This window comes from Parasteatoda tepidariorum, chromosome 1, assembly GCF_043381705.1.
Source record: "Parasteatoda tepidariorum isolate YZ-2023 chromosome 1, CAS_Ptep_4.0, whole genome shotgun sequence".
Lineage (NCBI taxonomy): Eukaryota > Metazoa > Arthropoda > Arachnida > Araneae > Theridiidae > Parasteatoda > Parasteatoda tepidariorum.
In genome coordinates, this window is record NC_092204.1 from 58352070 (window position 1) to 58378868 (window position 26799).

Consider the following 26799-nt stretch of genomic DNA (forward strand, 5'->3'; position numbering starts at 1 on the left):
AAAGTTAATATATATATATATATTGCATGAAAAAAGTCAGCTAATCAACATGCATTAGTTTTTAAAAACAATATAATTATCTCCAAAAAAATTGCATTTTTATAAAAAAAAAAATTAAAATAAAAATTACTTTATTAATCGAAAAAACAAAATTTATCATGAATTGTAATTTGATTATGAAATTTCAAAATTTCTTTTTAAATTGATTTATAGTTTATATTAGTCACCATGAGTGAGTTTGTATTTTTCTGCATTAGACTTGAAAATTTTCTGATGCAAATCTTATTTGGAAATTTTACTTTATTTGTTTTAAAATGTATATCTTAAGTATAATAGATGTATCTACAAATTAAAACTTAAATGTGCATTTGTGATTCTCATAAAGTATGTAGTTTTGTTTTCAAATTAATACTTTATATAAGCAGTTTTCTTTGTGCTGAGACTGCAGCGAGCTTAATATAATTTGCAAATGCAATTACATTACTTTTCCTTGTGCTTACATGTGCTGTGAAAATATTTGTATATTGGTAAAACATAAATTAGTATTCGAATTTGTGAATAGTTACTAATGAGAGAAGTATTTGAAATATAGTAAGAAGTTTACATTCTTATTACTTTTATCTTAAAAAAGAAAAATTTATTTTTCATTTCAAAAATAAAGCTATTTTTCGTGTTTTAGCACAAAGTAACCATATTTCTGTTTCATAACTTAAGCATGTATATAAATTTAAATCTGGAAAAAAATATGAGGTTGTATAGTTAAGAATTTATTCAACAGAGCTTAAAAATATATTTTACAATTTAGCTTTTCTTTATTTAGCTCATATGACAATTTTACAATTTGAAGATAAATTCTTGTATAATCAAATTTGAATTTTTAAAATCCATTCTTTTATTAGGTTAAAATTAGAAAATGAAAATTTTTAAGATATATATATATATTATTTAGTAAATATGCACATCAATTTTGTATTTGTGGTGGTTTCCTCTTTGCAACTTCTTTTTAACTCAAATTACAGTGTATTTACTTTTGCTCCATGGCTCTAGCCGAAAATGCATTTAACACTTTTAACTTCTCTTTATCTGTATAGATCTCCTTTATAAGGCTAGTTTTGATGTTGTTTAGTGAAGCATTAAACAACATCAAAATAAATGTCCATCCCCTTTGATCAATTTTAATGTATTTTCAGAAATCTTGAAAAAAAAAATAGATTTCTAATATATATGTACAAAGTGAAGAAAAGTATTCCTAAAGCTGAAATTTCTATTTGTATGAAAGATTAATATATAGTGTTATAAATTTATTGTATTTTCCACTTCTGTTGTACAGTCTGCTCATAAAAAGATCAAAAACAATTAGCTGTTTTGATATTCTTTCTTCTGATTAAAATTAAGAAGATTCAGCTAAGGCAATTGACTACAGTAACTATCTTTCTCAATGTCAATGTTGTCTATCTAACTAAACTCCTGATTATCCATGAAACTGGATGATGTCACAACAGCTGTTGTTACATGTAAAGCATTAATTGCAACAAGTATTTAATAATATTTTTAACAATAATAACAAGAATAATAATATTATTTATAATATTATTAATATTATAATAATATTAATAATAATATTTAATAATAACAAGAAAAAATTTAATTTTTAAAAAAAATGGATCAAAAGAAATTTGAACAAAATCTTATATGGAATTTAAAGTGGACAAAACATTGTGGCACAGAATCTCTTTCTGATAAGGTATTGTGAAATGTAATCACCTCTGATAAATGGTGTTTAATATTTTTATATATACTTAACATTTTATACAAGGAAGATTTGGTCCTAGAACTAGGAATAATTTACATATGGCAAGTTTCACTTAGTTTAAGGTAGCTGTGGTGAAAAAAGAGCAATTGAAATCATTATTTACTTTAGTTGCAGCTCAATTCAGAAAAAGTGAAACAAATATCATAAGTCTGGTTTTTTTTTTTTTTTTTTTTTTTTTTTTTTNTCAATTTTTTTTTTTTTTTTTTTTTTTGTAAACTGTATGTATACAGTTGCTTATTTCTGATATTTGTAGAATACAATTTTTATAAAGAAACTTCAACTCTCAACTTTTAATTGCAATATAACTAAGGATAGATTTTTAAATTAATAATTCCATGTTATAAGATAGAATATTTTCTCTCTGAGTGTTAATAAGACATAAGAGCACGAAAATAAGAAGTAAGAACTTGAATATAACTGTAAACATATTATACTTATTTAAACTGCTGTTTGTAGAAAATGCAACACCATGAAGGAATCATCAGAATCAAATGAAATATTATTTTAATAATGGATATAGGATATTATGCAAATTAATAAAGTTTCAGAGCCATCGCGCGNGTGTGGGATATGGTTGGTCGGCGTCTCACTCGTGATCCGCGTCCTGCAGTTTCCAAAGACGAACTTTGGTTGCGCATACAAGCGATATGGAATTCTCTTCCTCAAGCAGATATTCAACATCTGTTTGACTCCATGCCACGTCGTATAGCAGCACTTATTGCAGCGCGTGGTGGCTGCACCAAATACTGATTTCGGACGCTTAATTTGTTTCTTTTGTTTTGAAAATTTCATCATTTATTTGTATCAGTACAAGTCGTTTCTGCATTAAATTTCATTTGATTCTGATGATTCTTTCATGGTGTTGCATTTTCTACAAACAGCAGTTTATTTCAGAGACTATGAAAGTAGTTCACAAATACCTTGTCTCACCCAAATCAATATGTTACTTGATTAAAAAAATAATGTTTTTAAACTTGAAAGTGAAAATATGAACATAGCAGGCAACTTGAAATTTGTTTAATGCACCTAAAAATTTTCATATGCATTGCACAATTTAATATACTAGTAATCAACCCTTATTGGTATCAGGGAGTAATTTACACATCTATAAGCTATATATTTCTTTGAATAAGAAAATAAGTTTTAATCCAAAATTGGAAGGGAAAAAAAGACGAAAATGATTCACTATCATAATTTCATAACTTTAACATCTCTTGGATATTTTAAAAGTTGTTAATACTTCTATATCTGCCCTTACTGTCTAGTTATGAATAAACAAGATTTGATTAATCAAAATTCACACTGCCATGAAGTTTCAGACTTTTCTGTATAAAAATAACTAATTTTATATGAAAAAGTTTATCGTGGGGAACGCTGTATCAAATAGATTAAATATTTTTCCAATTTACAATTTTGAATTACTAGAGTAAGTAATTTATAATAATAGAATAAGTAACGAAAGTAATTTATAGTTACAAAGATGAAATAAGTTTAGGTAATTTTTACTTTTACTGCTAAAACAATGGTGTAGTAACATGGAATAAGCTACAAATTTTGAAAATTTATAATAATTCAATAAATAAATTATTAACAATATAACACTAAACCAGTTTGTTATAGTATAAAATTTAAGATTGTAATTGTAAAGAACTGATAAGGTTATTTTTCAGTAAGATAAAATGCATCATAGTACCATCAAGAAAACAATTAATTGTATGTTTATTTAAAAGAAACATAGTGGACAGATAACTAGCATCATACATTTCTTGAAAAATGTCAACGTTTGAAAATAAAATATTTAAAATATACTCCTGAAAATTTAAATACCTCTAACAATCATTACATTCCCCATAAAAGGAATCCCTACAGATAACTGAATTAAAAATACATACTAAAGATTAATCATTCATACTGAACTGGAACCTTCAATGAGTTCATTAGCATCAGTTGATATTTTTCCTTGCAACAGTTTGTTTATTCTCTCATATATGTCTTTTGGAAATGATCCTCATCTTCTGATCGACTTTCATTTTTCATGGATTCTCCAAAATCATTATTCATAACTAATGATCTGAAATGCTAAATGAGAAATATTATAAATAGTTTTAAGCAATATAAAAACAACTAATCATACATAACATTATGTTGATTCATTTTAAATTTTTGATGATAAAGTAGCTCAATTAACTCACTAACTCAGGCTAAAAGAAGATTTTTATAGTAAAAGTTATTTAGCGAATAAAATAGCATCCTCTAAATTACCAAAGAACTTGGTTTCAATAGAATTATAGGGAACAAATTATAACTAACTATTACCTCAAAATATTCATCATGAGTCTCAATGGAAAAACTTGAATTAAAATACTGAGAAGTGTTAAGAAAATGTATCAAAGTTTAAGAATTACAAACTTATGTACAAAGCAATCTGAATAACCTTTAATTTCAGGATCAGATTTTCATGTACTAGGACTCTAACTTAATGGTTCAAGGGGGTGACTTCAAATATTCTAACTAATTCATGAAATAAAAGTACTTCTTTTTATAGATTTGTATTCCTTACCCCTTAAAATATAAAAGGTTGATGCAATCTGAGAATATGGTAACAACAGCTTGGTCAGAAGTATAGTCCGAAATTTGGACCACTTAATGTTAATTTCTCTTTTTGCGTATTTCGCTGTATCTCAAGAACTCCTTAAACAAATTGAAAACTTTTGCATACAATTATGGAATTCGTTTATCAAAAGATAATTCTATAAAAATATTATTTTTAATTATTTGTTATTTTTTTATTTAGCAATAGTTGAAACAAATTTTAGTGTAAAGTATACAATTTTTACATCATTAATTTTATATGGCAAAACGAATGTTTAATTTTATATGGCAAATGAAATCGAACAAAAGTATGTTTTGTTGTCTGATTTTGTAACTTAAAATATCATCAGTGCAAATTAATTAGCCTATTTGAGGTCATCCTGGAGAACCATTAAGTTTAAGTCATAGTTCGTGAACTACTTAAGCTGGAAAGAAGAAAAATCGCTGAAGATGTGCTATACACATCTGCAGGCAATTATCACAGAAATAAAAGAGAGGTTCTTGGATCGTTTTACACAAATATAAAAGACTGTTCCCTTTCCTATTAAGTACTGAACAATAAACAACTCCCATAAAGTTTCAGTTAACTGCTTTGAAAAGTGCATCTTTGTATCAGCACATGTGGTTAAAACTGGTATCAATAGAAAATTTCCTGATCAGTGTAGTTAGTTGATTAAAAAACAAGTTTTTTTCTTGCAACATAATAGCATTCTTAACTAATAAGAGAAAAACCATTGCCTATATTCCCATAATAACAACAAACTTCTACTATAATTTACATACTGAGTATTAAAATATAAAAAGCCAAGAGAGTAACTTAGACAAACCTGTGAATTTCGGAATTCCAAGAAAAGAGTAAACAAGACATGTAGAGATTGAATTTTCGATCTATGCACAGGTATATCCATTAAGCCTAAAATTATAAACATAGATTGCATAAAAAAGAAGAAGAAAAACATTATGACCGCATGATTATAACAAAATGCTAAAATCTCACCACAAATCAATTCAACATACTCTTCTAAAGAACAGTCTAAATCTGCAGATGGAATTCCAACCTTTATAAAATTTAGAAATTAAAATGCTATAATAAATCATCTCAGATACTATGTGAAATTATAAATTTTAATAAAAATCCTAAAGACAACATATACTTTTTAAAATTTTCCTTCATCAAAATCTTAAAATTTCAATACGATTGAAAACTAAGTTTTTATTGCATTTATACAAATACTTGATATTGCCTAATTCAGGAGAAGGGATACTTCCTATTAAGACCTGTTCAGAAGCACACAAAGAAACAATTCATAACAGAGAGTGTCCCTAGCCGCATATGACGATATTTTCGGGTGTGGGTTTATATGCAAGTTTAATCTTGATGATGTACCCCAGCTCCACTAAAAGTTCATCCCAACATTTATGCCATCCCCTGCTAACTATTACTTTTTCAAACTTCTACACTGTGACAAAAAATAGACTAAAAATTACAGTTAATAGACTAAAAAAAAGCTGTAGCTGGGAGATAAAAACCCATTGCACAGTTAAAATCAGTGTTGAAAAAATATCTAAGATCTGCTTTAAAAAAATCTCATGCAACAGAAAATAAAAACAGTTTAATTAAAAGAATAATAATCGAAATTGAAATTGAAATTTTCAGTAACTAATATTTAAAAAATTTAAAATGTTTTAAAATTTCTTTAACAGAGTGATGTATGCATTTTCATAGTAAACAAGATATTATATTTTAGTTTTAAAACTAAATTGTTCATAAAAAAAAAAACATTTTTAAAATAAAAAATTTATTCAATGTAAACAATACAGAGAGTTGGTTTGATGTAGATAGATATTCATACTGAAATGAAAAGCAAAATATAAAGTATATAATATCAAATAAAAATAAAATTTACAAAATTGAATACTAACTTGATTAAGAATTTCTTCAAATTCTGGAGGCCATTCCTGCATAAGGCTTTCTATATCTGGCATGTTCCTACAAAAAAAAAAAAACATTTTAACATACAGAACTACCTAAAAGTTGAAATCAATTTTAATAGCAGCCTCAAATTAAGTTTAAATCTCTATTCACCTGTTCTTTTTAGCATACATAACTACATTGTAGCACAGTTCAACATTAACATGGTGTATTATTTAACACACAAAGTTGTATAGGTGGTGCAAAACTGCTAGAATCAATGCTAATCAGGTTCAAATAAAATTTAAATATCTCTCTGTAGAATAAATATGTTTTTTATTTTTAGTATCTTTTTTTTTTCTTTTGGTATATTTTTTATACACAAAAAATGTCATTTTTCCATAAAAAAATTTTGCAAGAAACTTATATATAATTAACAGTATCATGCTTATTCATTGCAGCTTTACAAAAGCATATTTTCTCATACATAATATGCAGAAATATACTGCATGATAATATATGAATGCTTTTGTGACGAAAATTTTGCAAGAAACTTATATATAATTAACAGTATCATGCTTATTCATTGTAGCTTTACAAAAGCATATTTTCTCATACATAATATGCAGAAATATACTGCATGATAATATATGAATGCTTTTGTGACGAATCAAGCTATATTAAGAAACAGTCCGCTTTTATAAAAAAAAAACACATTTATTTAACAATTACACATAAATTAACAAAATTAAAGTACCCGTAAGGAATTAGTAATAACCTTGCAAAAAAAAATAGAAGATCCCCANAAAAGTTTTCGGAACTTCAGTGTTCAAAAAAGTATACAAAAGCTAGACGTTAAGAACGTATCCAATGAGCGAACAAAGCGAGCATCAGATTGCGAAGCAATCCGAAATGAAATGCGAAAGCAGTTCCGGGGGTTGGCGAGCGATAGCAAGCAGGGGGCGAAGCCTCCTAGTCTTTTCAAAAATCAACAACTTTCTCCTGCTTTTAATTTTAATTTATCTTGTTATATGCTTTGTTTATTTTATTCATGCTTTTGTTAGCCAGGTATTTTTTTATATTTTTAGACTTTCTACTCTTTCAACTTATTTTCTAAAAAAATTCTTTGATGTGTTTTACATTAATGACTTGCCATTTTTGTTAACACAATGTGGAGGAACATAAATAAATCAATAATACACAGTCTCGATTTTTATATTCATCATTATGGCCAAGGTAATACATTTCAAGTATTTAAAATTACTTACTTAATTACTTCAAGTACTTATTTACAGTAAAAATTAAAATTATGTCAGAAATTAAAGTCAGAAATTACAGTCAGAAATTAAAAAAATAAACACATTGCTTAAGCTCTCAATTGGATAATTATGTTAAACAATAGAGACATGAAAGTTCATTAATATTACTCCTCATTGTATCACATTTCTAGCAGATTTGACTCAAAAAGAAATTACAGTGCATAAAATAAAAATTTCATACCTTATAACTTTTATTAAAATAATTGGATATTCATGTAATAAGATGTAATCTTAATGATTCAAGGGCAATAACCTTACACACACTAAAATACTTATTTTCCATAATTTAAAATATTGTCTGCACAATCACAAAAGCATACTTTCTTGGCTTAAATATACCTTTTTAATGGTTTTAAAAAGATGAAAAGGATAGCAGCATTTCGGAAAATAGAGTTTTAATAGTTTAGGCAAAAGAGAAGTCAAAGTTTGGCCTCTTTGATGTTATTTTAACTTTTTGTATATATCAGGATATCTTTAAAACTATTTAAGATAATTAAATAATTTTGCACAGAATTTCTCATTTATCCAAAGACAATGCGACATAAAAAATTAAATATTATATTTATTTATTACTTTAATGATGATCAAAAAATTTTTGAATTATACGGTATACAAATTTTAATGCTTTTTTTTTGTGCAACTTTGTCAAAATGCTAAGTTTTAGTGGAATGGGCCATATAGTTCTAGAGAAATAAAAATTTAAAAATACAACTTTTTTTATAATAATTAGTATGAAAAAAAGTTTAATTAATATTAAGGGATTCAAACCCGTTACAAAATAAAAGTAATATAAAATAATGATTGTAATATTGTTTTGTTGCAGATGAAAATTTAAATAATGTAGACGTCATTATTGCAAATTAAACATTTTACTCACATAATAATGGATGAATGAATTGTATTGATGGATGATAGATTTAATGGTGGTTTCAGAATTATATTAGAAAACCCATTACAATAATAATTTTATGAATTGAAATGGAACGAAATTATATTTGGATTTGGATATTATTCATCAATCATTGAATGAAAAATAACATTAAAACAAACAAACAAAATTAAGCTGGATATAGGATCCAAACTAATTAAATAAAGGGGAACATGATCATTTACAAAAAGTGATAGTACAAAACAATCGTGAAAATGCAGGAAAAGCAAAAACTCAATAAATTCAATGGCCACAATACGTGAGGTTAACACTGAACAGATTGGTCCAGATAATATGTCTTGCTATATCCAATTACAAGCATAACATTTAAGATAGTGATGGGATGTTTCCAATTAAAACAAACATGTGCCTCAAAACAACAAAATGTACTCACTGCATACACGAGGAATAACACAACCAGCACAAAAATGATGACAATCTAAACTATATGTTCAGATTTCCTTTAATTCTAATTTTACATGTGTACATCAAACTGATAATCTTTAAACAAAACATTTAAATTGAGAAAAAATTCCTTAATGAAAAAAAATCACTTGAGAATTTCGCATAGAATAAACTCAAATTGTTACAAAATTATAGGTAAATAAAGGTTTAAAAAAATTAAAAGAAAAGATTTAAATAAAGAATGAATTGCAACATTACACCAAGTGCAACTGTGACAAAACCTATGACTACTCTTTTGCCTAAATTATTAGAATCATATTTCTCCCATATTTTGATGGCCAAAAAACCAAATACTTCGGAGGAAAAAAAAGTATGTTTATTTAGAGAAAGTACATTTTTGTGGCTGTTTCTGCAACCTAAATTGCTGTTGGCACAAAGTAATTAGTAAATGCAAGGCCACCCTTTTGAACCATAAAGATTGGTAGTTAGTTTGTGCACATCCGATCATTACAACCAAAGTTATGTAAGGTGATACCTTTTTTTATTTTGCACACCATACATACATTAATGTAAGTAGGGTTATTCCGCATAGTTATGTTTGCTTTATAATTATAAGCATTTCTTCAACAGCAGTTTCTTAATTGCCATACAAAATTACAAACGATACTGGCTTTTCTTTATATATTCATTGAACAGCGAATAAATCTGAGGCAGTATTGACACAGTGAACTTGCAAAAAAAATAATAGTAATGTATCAGCTTACCTTGAATAATGAACTGTAGGGGGTGGCTTCGATCTACGCAAATTAGATATACTGTTAATCCATGCATCTATTTCTTTAGGACGTTTGTCTGCATTTTCTAGACTTTTCACTACCTGTAATGATTCAGATAATAGTAGGTATCGTAAAATAATATTTAAAAACTGAAAACAAATCGAAAATATCAACAATAAAACCAAGTTTTATAATCTGTAGAACAACTAAACTTTGTCATTAATATAAACTTGCATAAATTAATAAAAGAATGAAATCAATAAAGGAAAATGTTACTTTCCTGAATTAAAACTTAAAAATTAATACTTTTTACCTTAATAGCATAAATAGACAACTTTTTTTTTTACGAATAATCTCTTATTTCAAGATATAAATTTGTTATTTTTTAACTCATATTTTCAGATTACATTTTAATTCAAAAAAAAATTTTTTTAATCATCAATTTCACATTGACCTCCTAACTGAATTATGAGCTTATTGAATTATGAGTTTGTTATCTTAATTTAGACGAAAAAACAATTAAAGCAGGAAAAAACAATAAAAAAAGTAAAAGATATGTGTGTTGGCAAGACAGCACTTTATCTGGGGACACACTGCCAATACTAAAAGTGCTTTCTTGCCAACACACATCTTTTACTTTTTTTTATTGCTTTTTCCTGCTTTAATTGTTTTTTTGAATATCTAAATTAAAATAAAGCAAATTGGGTTTTAGCTGCTTAAGGGACTTTTCCATTTTGATTTAATGTTTTAATTGCTAATTTACCTTTCTGTTTTTTTCTGCATTTCTAAATTAGTTTCATTTTCAGATTAGATTTGTTATCTTAAATAATAGCAAACACATAATGACAATTTATTTAGCAGAAAAAAGTAAACTTTGTAAAAGTAAAGTTTGAATAATAGTGCCACTGGTATATTTAATTTTTCCTCTTGTAGAAAATAATTAGACATAAATATTAGAATGATATTAAGTTGGTTTTTAAAAAAAGCATCAGCATTAAAAATAATTGAACCAGTGCATGTAAATTACAGCAAATAAAAAGTTTTAATAGTATCTGTAAAATGTAGAAGAGTCACTCAATTTCATAAAAACATATCTAATTTGATTTGATTGCGGACCTCATAGTGGACCAAAGAAAAAAACTATGACATTTTTGAAAAAATACCTAACAGACAACTTTGAAAAACAGCAAAAACATCAAACTTAAAAAAAGTACAATTTTTTCTACCTAATTATAATTTTATTAAAAGAACACTGAGCAACTTAAAATCATTTGAGTTATACACAGAAAGTTTTTATAGCACTAAAAAAATAAACTTCACCCAGGGGCAACAGACTGGGATATCACTGGAGGTTTGCAACCTCCCAAAGATTTTCTCCATTCAGAAAATCTTGTCTAACCATTCAGCAAATTTATGAAATTTCATTTTCTCTCTCCTCTTTTTTTTCTATATTTAAAAAATATTTGTGAAATTCTTAAGTATTTCTAGTTTTTTTACATATCATTGAAAAATAAGATAGGGGTCATGTATTCATTACGCTATTTTCGTGTCTCCTGCAAATCTATTCCCTTCTTTACATTTCAAATCAAACATTCGCGACACACATCTCATTTCCTAATAAAATTGTGAGATTAGGTTCTAAATAACTCACTACTTCTTCCTCTAAAAAAGGTAAATAAATAGAAATATATAACATGACAGTGAATTGGTAAATACTAGATACAGTTTGATTGTATCGAAGTCAGAATTTTGCCACAATGGAAATTACCAGATGATTAAAATGTTGGGAGCACCTTCAAATCCTTTCGATGCAGGGAGAAAAGAAAGACTAATTCAAAATGCGAATTACCAAAGGTAATTTGAAAATAATAACTTTAATTTTGCTTATTACCCTGTTTCTTGAATTCAACAAGTGAATGTAATTTTAATAAATTAATAAAATTTTCAATTCTATAATCAATTTTTTTTTAATTATTTTCTAATTTCCTTTAGTGAAACCTAAATTTTCCTGAAGCATGAGCAGCAAAATATTTGATTCATATTCGGTATTTTGCCCCATTTCCGATTAACAAATCATAGGAAATGAAATCAGTCGATAGAAAAATCATTAATTATATTTATTTGACTTTACGAATTTATTTATTCCTCTTTATTAGTTACTTATCAAATGGTTCATTAATTATTTTATTTATTGACAAGAATAATTAAGTATAAAATCTCTTAATCAGCAATGAGTTGGTGAAAAAAAAAGAAACACTATAAAAATATTAACAATAGGGTACTTCATTTTTATCAAGTTAATGAAATACATTCTCATGTATATTTAATTCTTCAAAGATTACGGCTTTCTATCAAATTATCAGTCAAATTAATATATTTTAAAATGTTCAATTCAAAGAAAAAAAAAGTTTTTTTTTAATTTTAAATTTTTAGCTTACATTACATTTTCAGTTTAAAGCATGATGCACAGAATATTTAACTTCTACTCTGTATTCGCTCACTTCTTCTGCATAACACATTGTTTATTATTTGTTAATCGAACAATGACCAAAAGAATGTATTTTTGTACAAAAGAAATTAGTTAACTCTATGGTTGTAGCAAATCTCTTTCATCAATTCCTAATAAACTTGATTTGATTACTGATTTAGACTTAAAAATATGCTTATTCAATATGTTAAATAGATAAAATATAATATAATTTTATTAATTTTCTAATATTCTAGTTTCCATTTGAGACTTCTGAATGGTTCTTAGATATTTTTGATGCCGCTGATTTTAAATCTGCAATCTATTTTTCTCTACAAGCTACAGTTTTTATTTACAGTTTACAGTTTTACAATTTAATAATATATTTCTCAGGAATTTCTTAAAATTCACTGGTGTGAATACTATGTTAGAGAAGTGGAGAACTAACAATTAATTCAGTATCGTCGTAAGAATTAGGTCATAGTGCTTACTCATTTTCACTGGACAATAAGCAAAAAATTTATTAAAATATTACTTTGAAATAAATCTTCTTTTATATTCGAAAAAAACATTCATTTCTATTTTGAATATACTTTCAAACGGAGTACTTTTGAATTTAGGCCATAAAACCAATAAAAAAATACTATTATTTTGATTTAAAATCTTATTTGATCAATGAAGATTTTAAACTAATTTTTTTACATAATTGGCTAGAAAATAAATAAATCTGCCACTTTGATGCGTGTTTCTTAATGGGTTGCTATGGGTCATAAACCATCAATAATAATGCATTATATAAGTTAAAAATATATAATAATTTACGCAATTAAGTACATATTGTTTTAAATCCTTATCAGGATGGCATCCGATATAATGAGACTAAATGTTTGTGTAACAGTCTTTTATAACGTTATGATCATAACAAGTAAAAATTTGGATTGTGTGAAAAGTATTTCAAAAAATCAATATGGCTCTGTTTCTTCCCACAATCAAGCCTGCCTTGTTGTTTATTAGATTTGTCTTCTTATTAGATTTGTCTTCTTCTTACACTCGTCTAATTTGAGACCACCATTTTAAAGACTTTTTTTTTCACTTTTGTTGCAAATTTAAAAATACTTATTAAAGGTATTAAGATATATTTTTTCAAAATGTTATTTAGTTTCATCTAGAAAAGTGATTTAGAGTACCTCCAATTGCCTGTTGATTGTGTGAAAAGTATTTCAAAAAATCATGTTTCACAATATGGCTCTGTTTCTTCCCACAATCAAGCCTGCCTTGTTGCTTATTAGATTTGTCTTCTTATTAGATTTGTCTTCTTCTTACACTCCTCTAATTTGAGACCACCATTTTAAAGACTTTTTTTTTTACTTTTGTTGCAAATTTAAAAATACTTATTAAAGGTATTAATATATATTTTTTCAAAATGTTATTTAGTTTCGTCTAGAAAAGTGATTTAGAGTACCTCCAATTGCCTGTTTATTGTAAGTATTTTTGCTTGTGTTTATTTATGATTTGGTCAAATTAGGAATTTTATGTGGCGAAATGGTAATTCTCCCCTTTCCAAAAATATATGTTCACAGCGCTCTTGATTTAACTCAATATTTAATTAAAATTTGTAATTGAAATTATGACTTTCTTAATCACATAATTTTAAAGAAAAGTTTAATTTAAGTCAGAAGATCAGCCTCAGTCAGTGACTCAGGGGATGGAGCGTCTACTTTCCAATGAGGTGAACCGGATTTGAATCCCAGCGATAGCTGATCGATACGAATTCCCCACCCAGCTCACACCAACTACAGTGCTGACGTGAAATATCCTCAGTGGTAGATGTATCACGGGTTAGAGTCCCCTTGTAGTCAACAACCATGGGAGGCCTTTGTGGATTTCCTCTCCATGTAGCGCAAAAGCCGATTAGTTCCATCAAAAAGTTCTCCATGGACGCAAATTTCTCCCAATACTTGATCCAGGAGTTTCCTTGTTTTCTGGATTGAGTCAAAAATTACAAGGCCACAGATTTGAACATTAGTAGTTGTAAACCCTAAATTGGGTCTGCTGTTTAACGACAGTTATGAAATATGAAATAAAAATAAAATAATATCAGAAAAAAACACAAATATGCTTCTGATCATTTTTGAATAAAAATAATTTAGCGGATTATTCCTTGATTTACCAATTAGAAATTCAATGATGTTATTACTGCATTGTAGATTTGAATTGATCATTTTCAAAATTGGATGATAAAAATAAATCATTAATTAAGAAACTCCACCATAAAAAAATCTTACTGAATTTGCTGTAAATAATAAATAAATGCAAAATCCTTAAACTCATCACCTTAATTTGAAAATGTAAACTTGTTAATTGAGTTTATTTTTCATAAAATGTCAGAATTCACAAAAGTTTAAAACAGTAAATCCTACAAGTAAAACTATATGCCTTAATCATATATATATATATAATAAGTGAACAATCCCTAAGTTTGAACTATCGAATTTTGCAGACATCAATAACATTATCAATTAAAATAAAAAGCTGTTGGAGGAAACATAAATTATTCAATTCTCCAGATCAATCATTTTAAAATCCACATTTGTAGTATAAAATGAAATGATCTGCAAACACACTCGAAAATCAGGACAAATAAGGACAAAATTTTTATCAGGAATATCAAGGCAAATATGACCCCTGTAAAAGTAAGTACAAGTGAAAGTTCAACAATAGAAGAATTAAAAGCAAACCAAAGTTAAAAGGTTTAAACTAGCTTTTAAAAAAGTTTCGTAAATAACATCAAGAGATTGAAAGCAAAAAAATTATTATTTTGTAAAATTAAACTTTTAACACATTTGATACTAAAACTAAGTATATAATATGAAAATAATATTTTCAACAAAGAGGTTCTTACAAGTTTTAAAATAAAATTTCCATGCATTATGTGGAAATGAATTATAATGTCAGGTCAAATTAATTAAACTACACCAAATTACTTCAAACCAAATCATTTATGAGAAACAATAAAAAATTTAAAATTATATTGTGTAATTCTTCATAAAAGGGCAGAAAAAACTTTATATATATATATATATAAAAGGCACAAAAAAAAATATTTTTTTAATTTATATTCAATTTGGTGCAATTTTTATATTTGATTTTTATCTAAGATGTATTAAGCATCTATAACTTAAAACTTATGATATCTAATTCTCTAATGGCAAAACAAAAATATGATCTTACAACAACGTTCATGACTATACCATATACTAACAATTACATATTTGTGCCAGTATCTTGTTTGATTTCCAGGTTTTTAGAATTAAAAACAAAGAAAAGAAAATATTGAAGAAAAAAATTATATACTTACCACAGATTTGAAAGTAGTTTCTTTGGAAATAGCTCGAAGTTGCAAATCTAGTACTGTGGGATCAGATTGTTTAGCACATGGCTCATCCAAAGCAATCAATCCTAACTTATCAGCAACATTATCAGGTCTGGGAACCTAAAATTATATTTTTTAATATTTAGTATCATATTGCAGCAGCTGTAAACTATAATTGCAAAATATATTATTTTCATGTGAGTCATTTCACTGCTGAAATTGATTAACACTGAAAAACAGAAAAGATGAAGTAAAAGATAGGTGACTGATTAAATGATTTAGCATGTAAACCAAAATTATTTCAAAAAGTGGAACTATCAATTTGTTGAACAGTGAAAGACTTGAATAACAATAGCCAAAAAACATTTAAAATAATAAATGCAGCTTGATAACTATTTTCATGCAATAATACTTACAAAAATAAACCTTTATGTTGATTTTGTGAATATAAAATGAAAATTACTGTAATTAATACATGCTTGAAAAAATGCAATTCGTTAAGATTATCGTTTTTAAAGACAAAGGTAGTTTTAAAAGAAAAAAAAACAATCTGCTGTGTTAGAAAAACATAAGAAAACATTAACACTGATTTTTCTCCCAGTAAAGTCACCAGCTTAACTTTACTTTTGAGGATAGACATTGACAGAAAAATAATCTTTTTTAAAAAAAATCAAAAATTAAGAATCTTTTTAAAATATAAAGATAAATAGCACATGATAACTTCTGGAACATCCAAGAATTTTTCCTCAAATGGATAGACCATTTTACATAGTACATTTGCCTGCTTTTACATTTATTAAAATTTACTATGATTGTATACTGCAATTATAATTAAATTTAAATTTACAATTTGGATAATGCAGGAAATAGCCACAACATAAATTACACAAAAACAAAGATATTTCCTAAAAATTCTAAAAACAGCAAAATGTATGATGTTAAACTACTTTTCAAAAAGTGTTGATTGCAAAATTTTGTCAGAAAAAAATGAGTAGAGAATCTAAACTGACACACGCTTTATATTTTAAATTCTGAAAACATCACAGCCTTGTATTTTACATGTTTTGAAAAACACCACCAAATAGCGTAAATATCCAATAACAGTTAATTCAATGAAGATGATTAAAAACATATTTAGAATTTCCCCCACTATCTCCATCCATTTGACTCGTAACAGAACTAAATGATAAAAAAATTATACATCAAACTATTAAAATTACAATTCTGAAAATCATTGCATCAAAAGAGTAATACCTATCTTTGACAATTGTTCTAAGAATAAGATTTAGTAAAGATATTGATAATTTTAACAAGAAAATTTAATACACTTAAAGCAAAACAATAACTGCATATAAAGTTATACACAAATTGTCGAATAATTACCTTAATAAAAGCATCAATATCACCAACTGCAGGAATAAACTCAGGAATGAATGGTCGCAGCTTAGTATCAAGATCAATATTTTGAGGTGTATACCTGTAAATTTTTTTCAGAAATAATAAGAAGACATAGAATTTTAAACTTTTGTGACCTTAAAAGGCTTGAATATAATACCTTGTGATGTACTGAAATAATTCTTTCATTTCAGCAGAAACTTGTAGATGTTCAAAATCAGCAGGATCATAAGCTCTAAATCACATAATATTATAGTTAAATGCAGAGTATTAATTTCATCAGTAATTTCAGTAAGATATATTAAATAAAAAAAACTATAATAAATTAAACCAAAATAAAATTATATTATTAAATAGAATTACTATTATTTAATAGAAAAATGTTAAATTTTTAAATAGTCTTTAGGTTGGTTATATTGCATAACCATAGTACTTATGCTTCTTGTGAGGCCTTTGAATTGTTATAACCACAGATGTTGTTTTAATAAACATTTCGTACTACACAATATTTATTTCAACGATTAACTTTTTCTCTTTCATCTTCTGTACTACTGACTGTAATTTTGAATCTCCTCACTTCTGAACATTTGATCTCATTGGCTGCTTTCAGAAAAATGTGTGTTGTCATCTACTGACATTTGAGTTGTTAGAAACTTACCTGCTGTGGATCCTAGATTTAAGATATTAGAGGCCTATAGAAGTACTTAAAAAGTCTTTTTTAGGTTCATTCTCCTGAAACTGTTATAGATATTTTAATATAGCCTACTAAAACCAAAGAGAGAAAAATAAGCAATCCGGTATAAACACAAATAAATTTTAATAAATATGTCTTAGATATTAAACACATATTTTTTTCACCTATCTATGACTAAATTTTATAAAAGTATGAGATATTATGTTATATAACATTATTATATTACACCACATGAAATATAAAACCACAATTTAAAAAAATCAGAAATGTGAACTGTCATAAATTACAAAAACTGTAAAATTAAGATTAAGGTGTGATTTAAGGCAAATATTAGCTATAAAAACACATAATATTTCTTTATTTAACTGTCAGCAATAATTGAATTATTATATAATTAAATTAATTATTGCTTAAAATCATCTCTAAACATTGCTCACTACATTTATAAATAAATGACATGAAAAACACATAACTTTGAAAATGGAAGCATATATAAATAAAATATAAAATAGCAACTCATTAAGAAATTTTTAAAAAAATGTGGACAGTATATAAGTTATACCAATCAATTTTTCATTGATTCAAGTATGCAATTAACATTCTGAAGTACTAAATATTTTTAAATACTATTTTAAAAAAATACTAATTGCTTAAATAAACTGCCTTCAATGTTTCAGAAAATATATCAAATAAAGCTTTAAATCTAATAACACCATTAGTACAGTAAATATAATAGAAAAATGTCATTCAAAAAGAATTCTACCCTACGCTAAACTGTAAAATACCCTCTTCAAAGTAATACAAAATTGCATAATCTTTCACATCAGGTTTATCCATAAAGGGGTTAAAAGGAAACTTTACTGCTATTCAAGAGATGTGGCATTGTTTTCTAAGCATTTTTATGCATGAGTCAAATATGAGCCAATACCATATATAAAGGGTGTCCCAAAATTTAAGCAACATACTGATTAAATAAAAAAATTTATTATTCTGTTGGCAAATAGCAACCATAAAAAGAAAACAGGCAACTGATGGTTAAGGGTTTGCAAAATGCAGCACTATAGTTTTAAAAAAATGTGTTTTCATTGATGAAAGCCTATGAAACAATCCATGTGACATCTCTTCATCGTATACTCTAATGTTCTGGTGATCAGAATTGGTGCCCTAGTATTTCCATGGGGTTATTTGAAGTTAAAGGTGTATATTAATAAGCCCACAACTACCCATGCATTGAAGAAGTATATTTAAGGCTGCATAAATGAAATTTAGACACATTTATACAAAATGGTCATAGAAAATTTCAACTAAAGAGTGTGCATGAGTCAGCAAAGCCATGGAGGTCATTAGCCTGGTGAGCTATTCCATACACAACCCTATTCTATGTACTTATGCTTCAGTTAAAATTATAATTGAAATAACTGTGTTTTCTATTTAATTCAAATCTTGCGTAAATTTTGGAACACTCTTTAGTTTAGAAATTATTAAGATTTCATTCATCAAAAGTACAATTCAGAAATAGTACTTTTTATACAAAAAAAAATCCATACAACTTTTGAACTATCAGACTATTAGTTTTGTATACTTATTTTGATCTTAATCACTTAAGGATAAAAAAATTACTTGACCAAATAGCAAAGTTAGATAGCAAATAGTCAAACATATTTTTTACGCATTAAAATCTTTAAACTGTCCAGACATTTGAACCATGGTTCTCATTTGAATCAGCATAAAAAAAACATAGAGAAGATGCCTAACATGCTTAGGTAGCAAAGGAAGTTGCAAGATTAAATACAAGACATTGTTTAGATTTAAAGATAGTATGCACTTACTCAGCAACTTTATATTAATAGATGATTAGCACTAGGAAGAATATAGTTTAAAAAATGATTTAATCCTTAGGAAATATAGTAAGGTAAGAAACTCTTAAAAAATTTGAATGAAATAGATTTAAGACCTATACCTTTTAGCACTATAAGGTAACTCAGAATAGCATATGTCTCTATGTTCCTGTGCTTTGGTTAGAATTTCCTCACTAATATTTTCATAGTGATAACTAGAGTTAGATAGAGACAAGCTATCACTTGCAGAACTATCTGAACTACTACGGCCATCAATTCTTCTTGGTAAAAGTCTTTCTCTGCCTACAGCCCAATGTATGGGTGATTCTCGACCCCAGCGAACTTTTTCTCGTCTAAGACGAGGCACATGCATGAGTGGCCTATTTAAATATGCATCCAAAGGAAGAGATGATAGCATGCAAAAGTAAAAAAAAAAGAAGTGCAGTAAAATATAAATTGTAAATATATTAATAAAAGCATGCATAAATAAAATTTAAAAAAACATGCAAATTGTTACATGCTGATAATAAACTTGCACAAATAATAAGCATTTTGTGACAAAAAAATAATAAAGTTTATCAAAGCACAGAACTATTTTTAAATTAAAGAAAAGACGTGTCATAGAATAATATAAGTGCACTTCAAATAAACATAGCAACACGAACTTAAAAAGAAAAAAAAAGAAAAACTTAAATAAAAGAAAAAGTGACTGCATTCAAGCTTTTGCCAACTTTATATTGTTACAAATTTGTAAAAATGTGTATAATTTTGTAAATATCCTTTTGTTATTAGGCTAAATATCTCAGATGGACCTTAAATAAACAGTTTAATTAAAAAATTTGCAAAAAAGTCACAAAATTATAATGCATTTTATAGAGAAAATATCACCTAATGGATTTCTTATGGTTGTTTTTTGAAGGCTCCATTGCAATATGAAATTATGCTTATTTACAAATGATAAGCTATTTTTATCAGTACTGTGAGTTTGCAACTGTTACTCATGACTGTTAGGTCACGTTTAGCCAATCTAAAGCCTGGGCTTCTTATTTTAAAAATGGCACAAAACGTCATTATGGAGAAATGGAGAAAAACAACAGTTTTGTGAAAATGAAAGGCGTTTGTGGTCTAATTTTTTACTATTTCAAAACTTACTCCAATGCAGCATTACTTGAATTCATAAAAATCTTCAGAAACTGAGAATAAGGCATTAATTTTCATCTAGATAGAAAAATGTTGGAAAATTGGGAATTTTCAAAAAAGTTAAACAACTTTTAAAATATTATGGTTATTTATCTGTTCTAAAGCCCTGATAATTATAATAATTATCAGAGCCCTGATTCATAATATATAAATATCTTTTGCTAAAAAATACAGACAATAAAATTAGATAAAACATTAATTTGCACAATAAGATCATTACATAAAAATGAAAAATTTTGTAAGATCAGAACCTACACCAGATATCAACTGATATTTGTCTAATTTAGCAATTTTTAGCTCCTAATAAAAGTTGAATAGAAAAACTTTTGCTGTTTACTCCATTTGACTACCCGGAATACGCCAACAGCAAAATAAACCAGATTTTTTTAATGTTAACAAAGAACTATCAATAAACACAGTGCATGAACAGTGTTTAACTCTTAACTGCTATAAATTTTTAATTTATGAAATGAATTATTCTGACAATGATCATGCAATGACTTTGTGAGACACTCCTTAAGTGACAGGAATTCAAATTTGAGCCAAAGATACACCTATTACTACTCTACGTCAACACTGTGTGTAAACCAGCAAAAAAAAAAGAACAGGAATTAGTATATTGTAATGAAAGTATTTTCTTCCATTTTTTCTTTAAATGTGGAATGTAAAAAAAAGAATACCCTTCAATTTGGATGCCTTGATCTTCATCATCTTCTTCATCGTCTTCCTCATCATCTTCTTCTTCTGAATTTTGATCTACATCTTCTAATTCTTCTTTCCCCAATGCTCGAACTCTAGCTGAGGGAGCAGGGCGAGAAGGTGGTCTTGGCATTGAATGGGAGAGAGGTCGAGGAATACCAGACATAGGTGACAACTTAAAATTATGTAAACATATGTTAAGATTACTATTTTAAATTGTAAGAAAAAAGAAGAAAAAATTTTCGAGAGAAAATAGTAGTTGGAAAAAAAAGCATAAGGAAGGGGTTTATGAGAAATAACAAATAAACTAAAATCTGAGACTTCAATGATATTCCAAAATGTTAAAGTTTTTAGTTTATGAAATCTTGCCAAAATCTCTTATTTTTATACACATAAATTAAATTTTTTCCCACGGGCACATGTGCATTTAACCAGATGTGATGAAAGTGCACTTCAAGTGTACACGAGCAGTTACTTCAAATCTTGTGTACGAAAGCACAAGGAAAGTAACAAAAAAGTGTGAAATCTCCCAAACGTTACAGTAAAGACAAATACCTTAAAAATTTTACATGCAATACTTATACTTCAATATGTTTGTATGCAAGTACAATATAAAACTTTGTATAACATTTGATTTAAAAGTCATAAGAATTTCCTTGCTAAACAACACAAAATTTAAGCTAAAAACTTTAAAATTAGAATTCCAAAACTAATTTGAACAATTTTTAATAGAAGTAGTTTATTTCCAACAACAACAAAAAAGCAATTTTAACAGTTTTTTAAAGTCGTAAGATTATTTAAACTATTATATTTTTGGGAACTAGAGAAACTTTAATGATTTTGACCAATAAATTACATACTTTGATAGTAAAAAAATTATAAAAATATAAATCTATAAGAAATAGAAAATAATAAATGCAAAGAAAATAAATTGTAAAAAAATATATAAATAACATACAATTTTATAAATATCATTATTTTAGGAAAATGCAACAGCAGCTAAGACCTTATAAATTTGTTTTTATTGATCTGGTGTGTACTAGGGTATCATTATCTTAAGTATGAAAGAGGGAACGGTCAAGTCCCCAAAATATAAACAGAAGCATCAACTAAGACTATGTTAATAAAACATTTTTTAACGCTAATAGGACATTAAAAACTTAAGACTCACTGAGAAGGCAAGCGGTAAGTAAAAGACATGTGAGAGAATAGCAATATGCCTCATTCTTACTGCTTGCCTCCTCAGTGTGTAGCCTGCATAAGAATAAATGGAAGACCATCTGCCTCAGAAACATTTATTTCATGTCTTTTGGTGAAGAAAAGTGAACATAACCATTATGTGGATAAGAGGTAATGAGATGAGCTCACACAATGTGGGGAGAAATTTATCCTATTTTAAACTACCAGATATTCAAAAAAATTCAAGAAAAAAGTGTTTTAACAATTTTTTATAATCGAAAGAAAGCTGTCTAAAAAAAACATGTATGAAGAGAGGAACTTTATTTTATACAAGAATTATAGAAAATCTTGGCAACCAACCTTATTATCAGGTTCTGGTTCATTTTCATTCTCTTCTAACTGTTTCCCTTCCTCTTCTTCCATTCTTTAATCTAAATATATACAAATATTTATTTATTAAAAGAAAGAAAAAAACATCAAAATGTTTAATAATTATATTTTATAGTAAATATGTGATATTCTTTCCATGTTATATAATAGAAAGTGTGAACACCAACTAAAATCTTAAAACATACACATTTTGAAATACATAATTAAAATCCAAGTAAAAATTTTACCAAAGTTATATCGTTACACATAGGCCTTATTTCTATTATAAATAGTAAGGAAGATACCTTTCTTTAAAAAAAAGGAATGATTTGAATTTAATAATCACAACTAAATTCTATTGAATAAAGAACGTAATGTAATGAGTGAAGTTTACTTTTAAAAAATTTTAATCCATAGTTTTGCCTAATTTTCTAAACATGCGTTGACCCCTGTGTCTATTTATTTACAGAAATCATTTTCAGTAAGGAAATATCAATTTAAAGCTAAAAAATGGCAGTATTACTTTTAAGAAAGAGTTTAAATGTGGACCTTCTTAGCATGGAGAACGGTGAGTATTTGTCCCCCTCAATAATTAAAAATCTGCTGGCCAGGTGGCAAAGCGGTTAGTGCTTCCGACTATGAAGCCAATGACTGTGAGTTTGAATCCCACTCAGGGCATGGATGTTTTTCTCTGCATGTCCTCCGTTGTGTGATGTGTGCATGTGGGAGACCTTATGGCCTATTACAGTGAGGCATGGGTAATGTTGCTCGCCTCTGTGGCATTGATCACAAGGTGCTCACCGAGCAACGTTAAATGAGCCACACTTCCGGCACCTTCCATAGCAAAGAATGATAAGTTCAGTGCCTGCCGTTAAAAATATAATAATAATTAAAAAGTCACCATCAATATTATTTTATACAACTGGAGAAAATTTTCATGTTTCTTTATCACATTTAAATTTAGTTATATTAAAAACAAGCTATAATTTTTTTTTAAATCTTTTAGTAAATATTTAAAAGTTTAAAAAAAAAAATTGGGGGGGGGGATGTGAATTTTAGAAAACAACTTAAACTGTGTATTTCAATGTCTACAAACTGAATCACTGGATGGTTGTGATGCCCACTAAGTTAAATGACATAGATACTTCCGCATTTATTTTCAGTTTATAAAAGAATATTCACAAGAAAAGAAAAGTTGTTAATTCTCTTCATGAAAACTACTTTAATCATGTTCTTTCGATAAATTGTAGTCTGTTTAGATTCAAGAAAAAGTCAATTTAATTATAACTTTTTAGCTACAACTAAAATTTCAATAAACTTCGTACTTCTTACTTTTTGTTAAAAACAAAAAAACACATTATTATTAAAGACCAAATTTCAAAATTAAAAATACTCAAACTGTACTCTAGACACTTTATAATTAATAATCTATACATCTATACATAATAATAAACGCGGCTGTGTGTGTGTCTGTCTGTAATCACAATATATCGCCCCAGAAGCCTCGCCCAGGCACGAAACTCGGCACATAATTGTGTTTTGACATAATGAAGAAGTATTTTTTTTCTTTTTCAAAAATTTGGATTAGTTTTTTAGTTATCAGTCATTTTGTAAGAAAATCTATGCTTTTTCGTCTTCAAAGAGCCATATTCAAAAAACTATTAAAAAGTGCATATACTTTTCTCCACTCTTATAAATGTATGCTAATGCGAACCTTACAATTGAAATATTAATTCTCGACAACTTAAACCAATAATATACGAAGGAATTAATAATTGAATTGTAAGGTTCGCATTAGTTTACTTTTATCTAAGTGGAGAAAAGTTTAACTTTTGTATTAAAAATGTGGCAACATATTCGATACGTAAATAGAACGATATATTTGTCGCTGTTCATAATTGTTATAATAAGTTTTTTTTCTTTCCACGCTCTATTCTTTTTCATAAGCGAAGACGATAATTTTTGTAGCAATATAGAAATAGAAATTGATACCATAAAAAATCATATAGATACCATAAAAAATTAATTTGTTTTCGTGTTCTTTTCATGTATTTAGCATTTTAATTTTTTTTTTCTTAAGCGTTGTAGCTATATAATATATAAAATAGGAATTTGAGACAAAATTGCAGGAGAGGAACACTTTAATTGTCCACTAATCTTCAGATTTCCTGCTATGTTTTAAAAAACTTTATTTGTGAAAACCTTTAGCGTGGCGGACAGCTGGCCGCCTTAGGCGGCTAGTTTAATAATAAAAATATACTGTTTTTATAATTCATAAAAATAAGGAATCAGGAAATTTTTTTCCTACCAACAAGTTTCTCCACAAAATAAAAATAATAACTTTAAAATGTCACTTATAGATGAAGAGTTATTAAAAAATATTTTAGTACACACTCATAGGGGAATTAAATTAAAATGAAAGAGGGCATGGGTTAATTTTGAGAGAATAGGGTCAAAGCCAGAAAACCCTGGAACCTCTGATTTTACAAATAAAAAACAAAATCAACCTTTATTAAACTGTGAAAATTCCCTGTTTTAATAATTTAATAACAATCTCAAGCATTAGGGGAGAAAAGTATGTTAGCAACAAAGTAAAATATATATATATTATATATATTAAATGATTTACTTTCAATCATCATTATTTTCCTAAAATTAACTGTTCATACTTCAAAAAGATTTCCATTTTAATACCTATGAGAAAATTGTTGCCAGTTTTTACAACAGAATCTTTTATTTAGACTATTTCAACTTACCAAGAAAAATATTACAGGTAAAAGTTGCCAAGTACTATTTCTCCAAACCTAATATTGTGACACTTTAATTTTCTATCTTTTTGAAAGGCATGTATTGTCAAATGATACTTTATCCTCAAAAATTAAGTTAAAAACAAACTAAAAAATTTTCTATAATCAAACGTAGCTCTAAATAACAAAGTTAAAATCTAAATTTGACATTCTGAAACTTACGAACCATGTGTTGAACAAAAATATTTTTAAACTAACTCAAATCTATTATTTTTTAAATTTTTAATAATAAAATTTTAATACTAGACGGAAAATTTTATCTTTAATAAAGAAAAGGCATTACATGGCCACACAATGTATTATTACATTTCAGTCTATTTATACATGAAACTTCATTATTTATTCTAAATGGAAAGGAAATTCTTAAACTTAAACACATAAAATAAAGACCGTTTTTGTACATTTAATTGTACAACATTATTGCACTCACGTTTAAAATCCCATGTAAAAATATTTTTTTGAGCAAACGGAGAATAAAATTGCTCATAGATGCATTTTCCATACAAATGTTCACTAAGAATTGCTAATGTTTAAATGGGTAAACTGAACATAATGTAACAGAAGTATGAAAAGTGTTACATTTTATGAAGAAAATCGACTTACCACACAGTAGAAAATTTAAGGGAAACGAAAAAAATCAAAGTCAGGTTTCCATTTCCTTAATTAATATTACAAATAATTATACAGCATTTCGGAGCAGATTCTGAAAGTTCAATTGAAGTTTAAAATGAGAAATATTAATATAGTATTAATAAACTCTAAAATGAGAAGAAAAAAGCATAGTACATGCAATAGTTTTATGTGAAAAGAGCAAAAAACGTATTAAGAAACAAATATTTACTACAAAATGCAACCAAGTAGACAGGAAAGGGTTTAAAATAATAATTATTTCTTCCAAAATTCATTTTGATTATTCGTTGTTGTTCGTTTAGTTGTTTCTATGACGACAAGATATAACAGAAGAAGCCAGCTACAGTTACTTAAACCATTTTTCTATTTAAAATGAAAATATTTCATAACTTTCAACAAGCAA

At 26.9% G+C, this 26799-nt stretch overlaps 1 protein-coding gene across 5 annotated transcripts; it reads right to left on the bottom strand.

The window, feature by feature from the left end:
* Positions 1 to 3502: 3502 nt before the first annotated feature.
* Positions 3503 to 26732, bottom strand: LOC107449230 (intraflagellar transport 46). Of its 5 annotated transcripts, none has more exons than XM_043053152.2 (13): positions 26608 to 26713; positions 26370 to 26469; positions 22951 to 23021; positions 21393 to 21586; positions 19635 to 19892; positions 17141 to 17215; positions 16969 to 17062; positions 15571 to 15705; positions 9734 to 9846; positions 6329 to 6395; positions 5403 to 5463; positions 5233 to 5318; positions 3503 to 3892 (listed from the first exon to the last, which is right to left on the bottom strand). In XM_043053152.2, exons 3-13 carry the CDS (start codon positions 23011 to 23013, stop codon positions 3788 to 3790), a joined length of 1251 nt encoding a protein of 416 aa, XP_042909086.1. In that variant the 5' UTR covers positions 23014 to 23021; positions 26370 to 26469; positions 26608 to 26713; the 3' UTR covers positions 3503 to 3787. The 5 variants fall into 5 exon arrangements, with proteins under 5 accessions (XP_042909086.1, XP_042909094.1, XP_042909083.1 ...); XM_043053160.2 differs by having other exon boundaries at positions 26553 to 26693; XM_043053149.2 differs by lacking the exon at positions 26370 to 26469 and having other exon boundaries at positions 26608 to 26732.
* Positions 26733 to 26799: the final 67 nt, after the last annotated feature.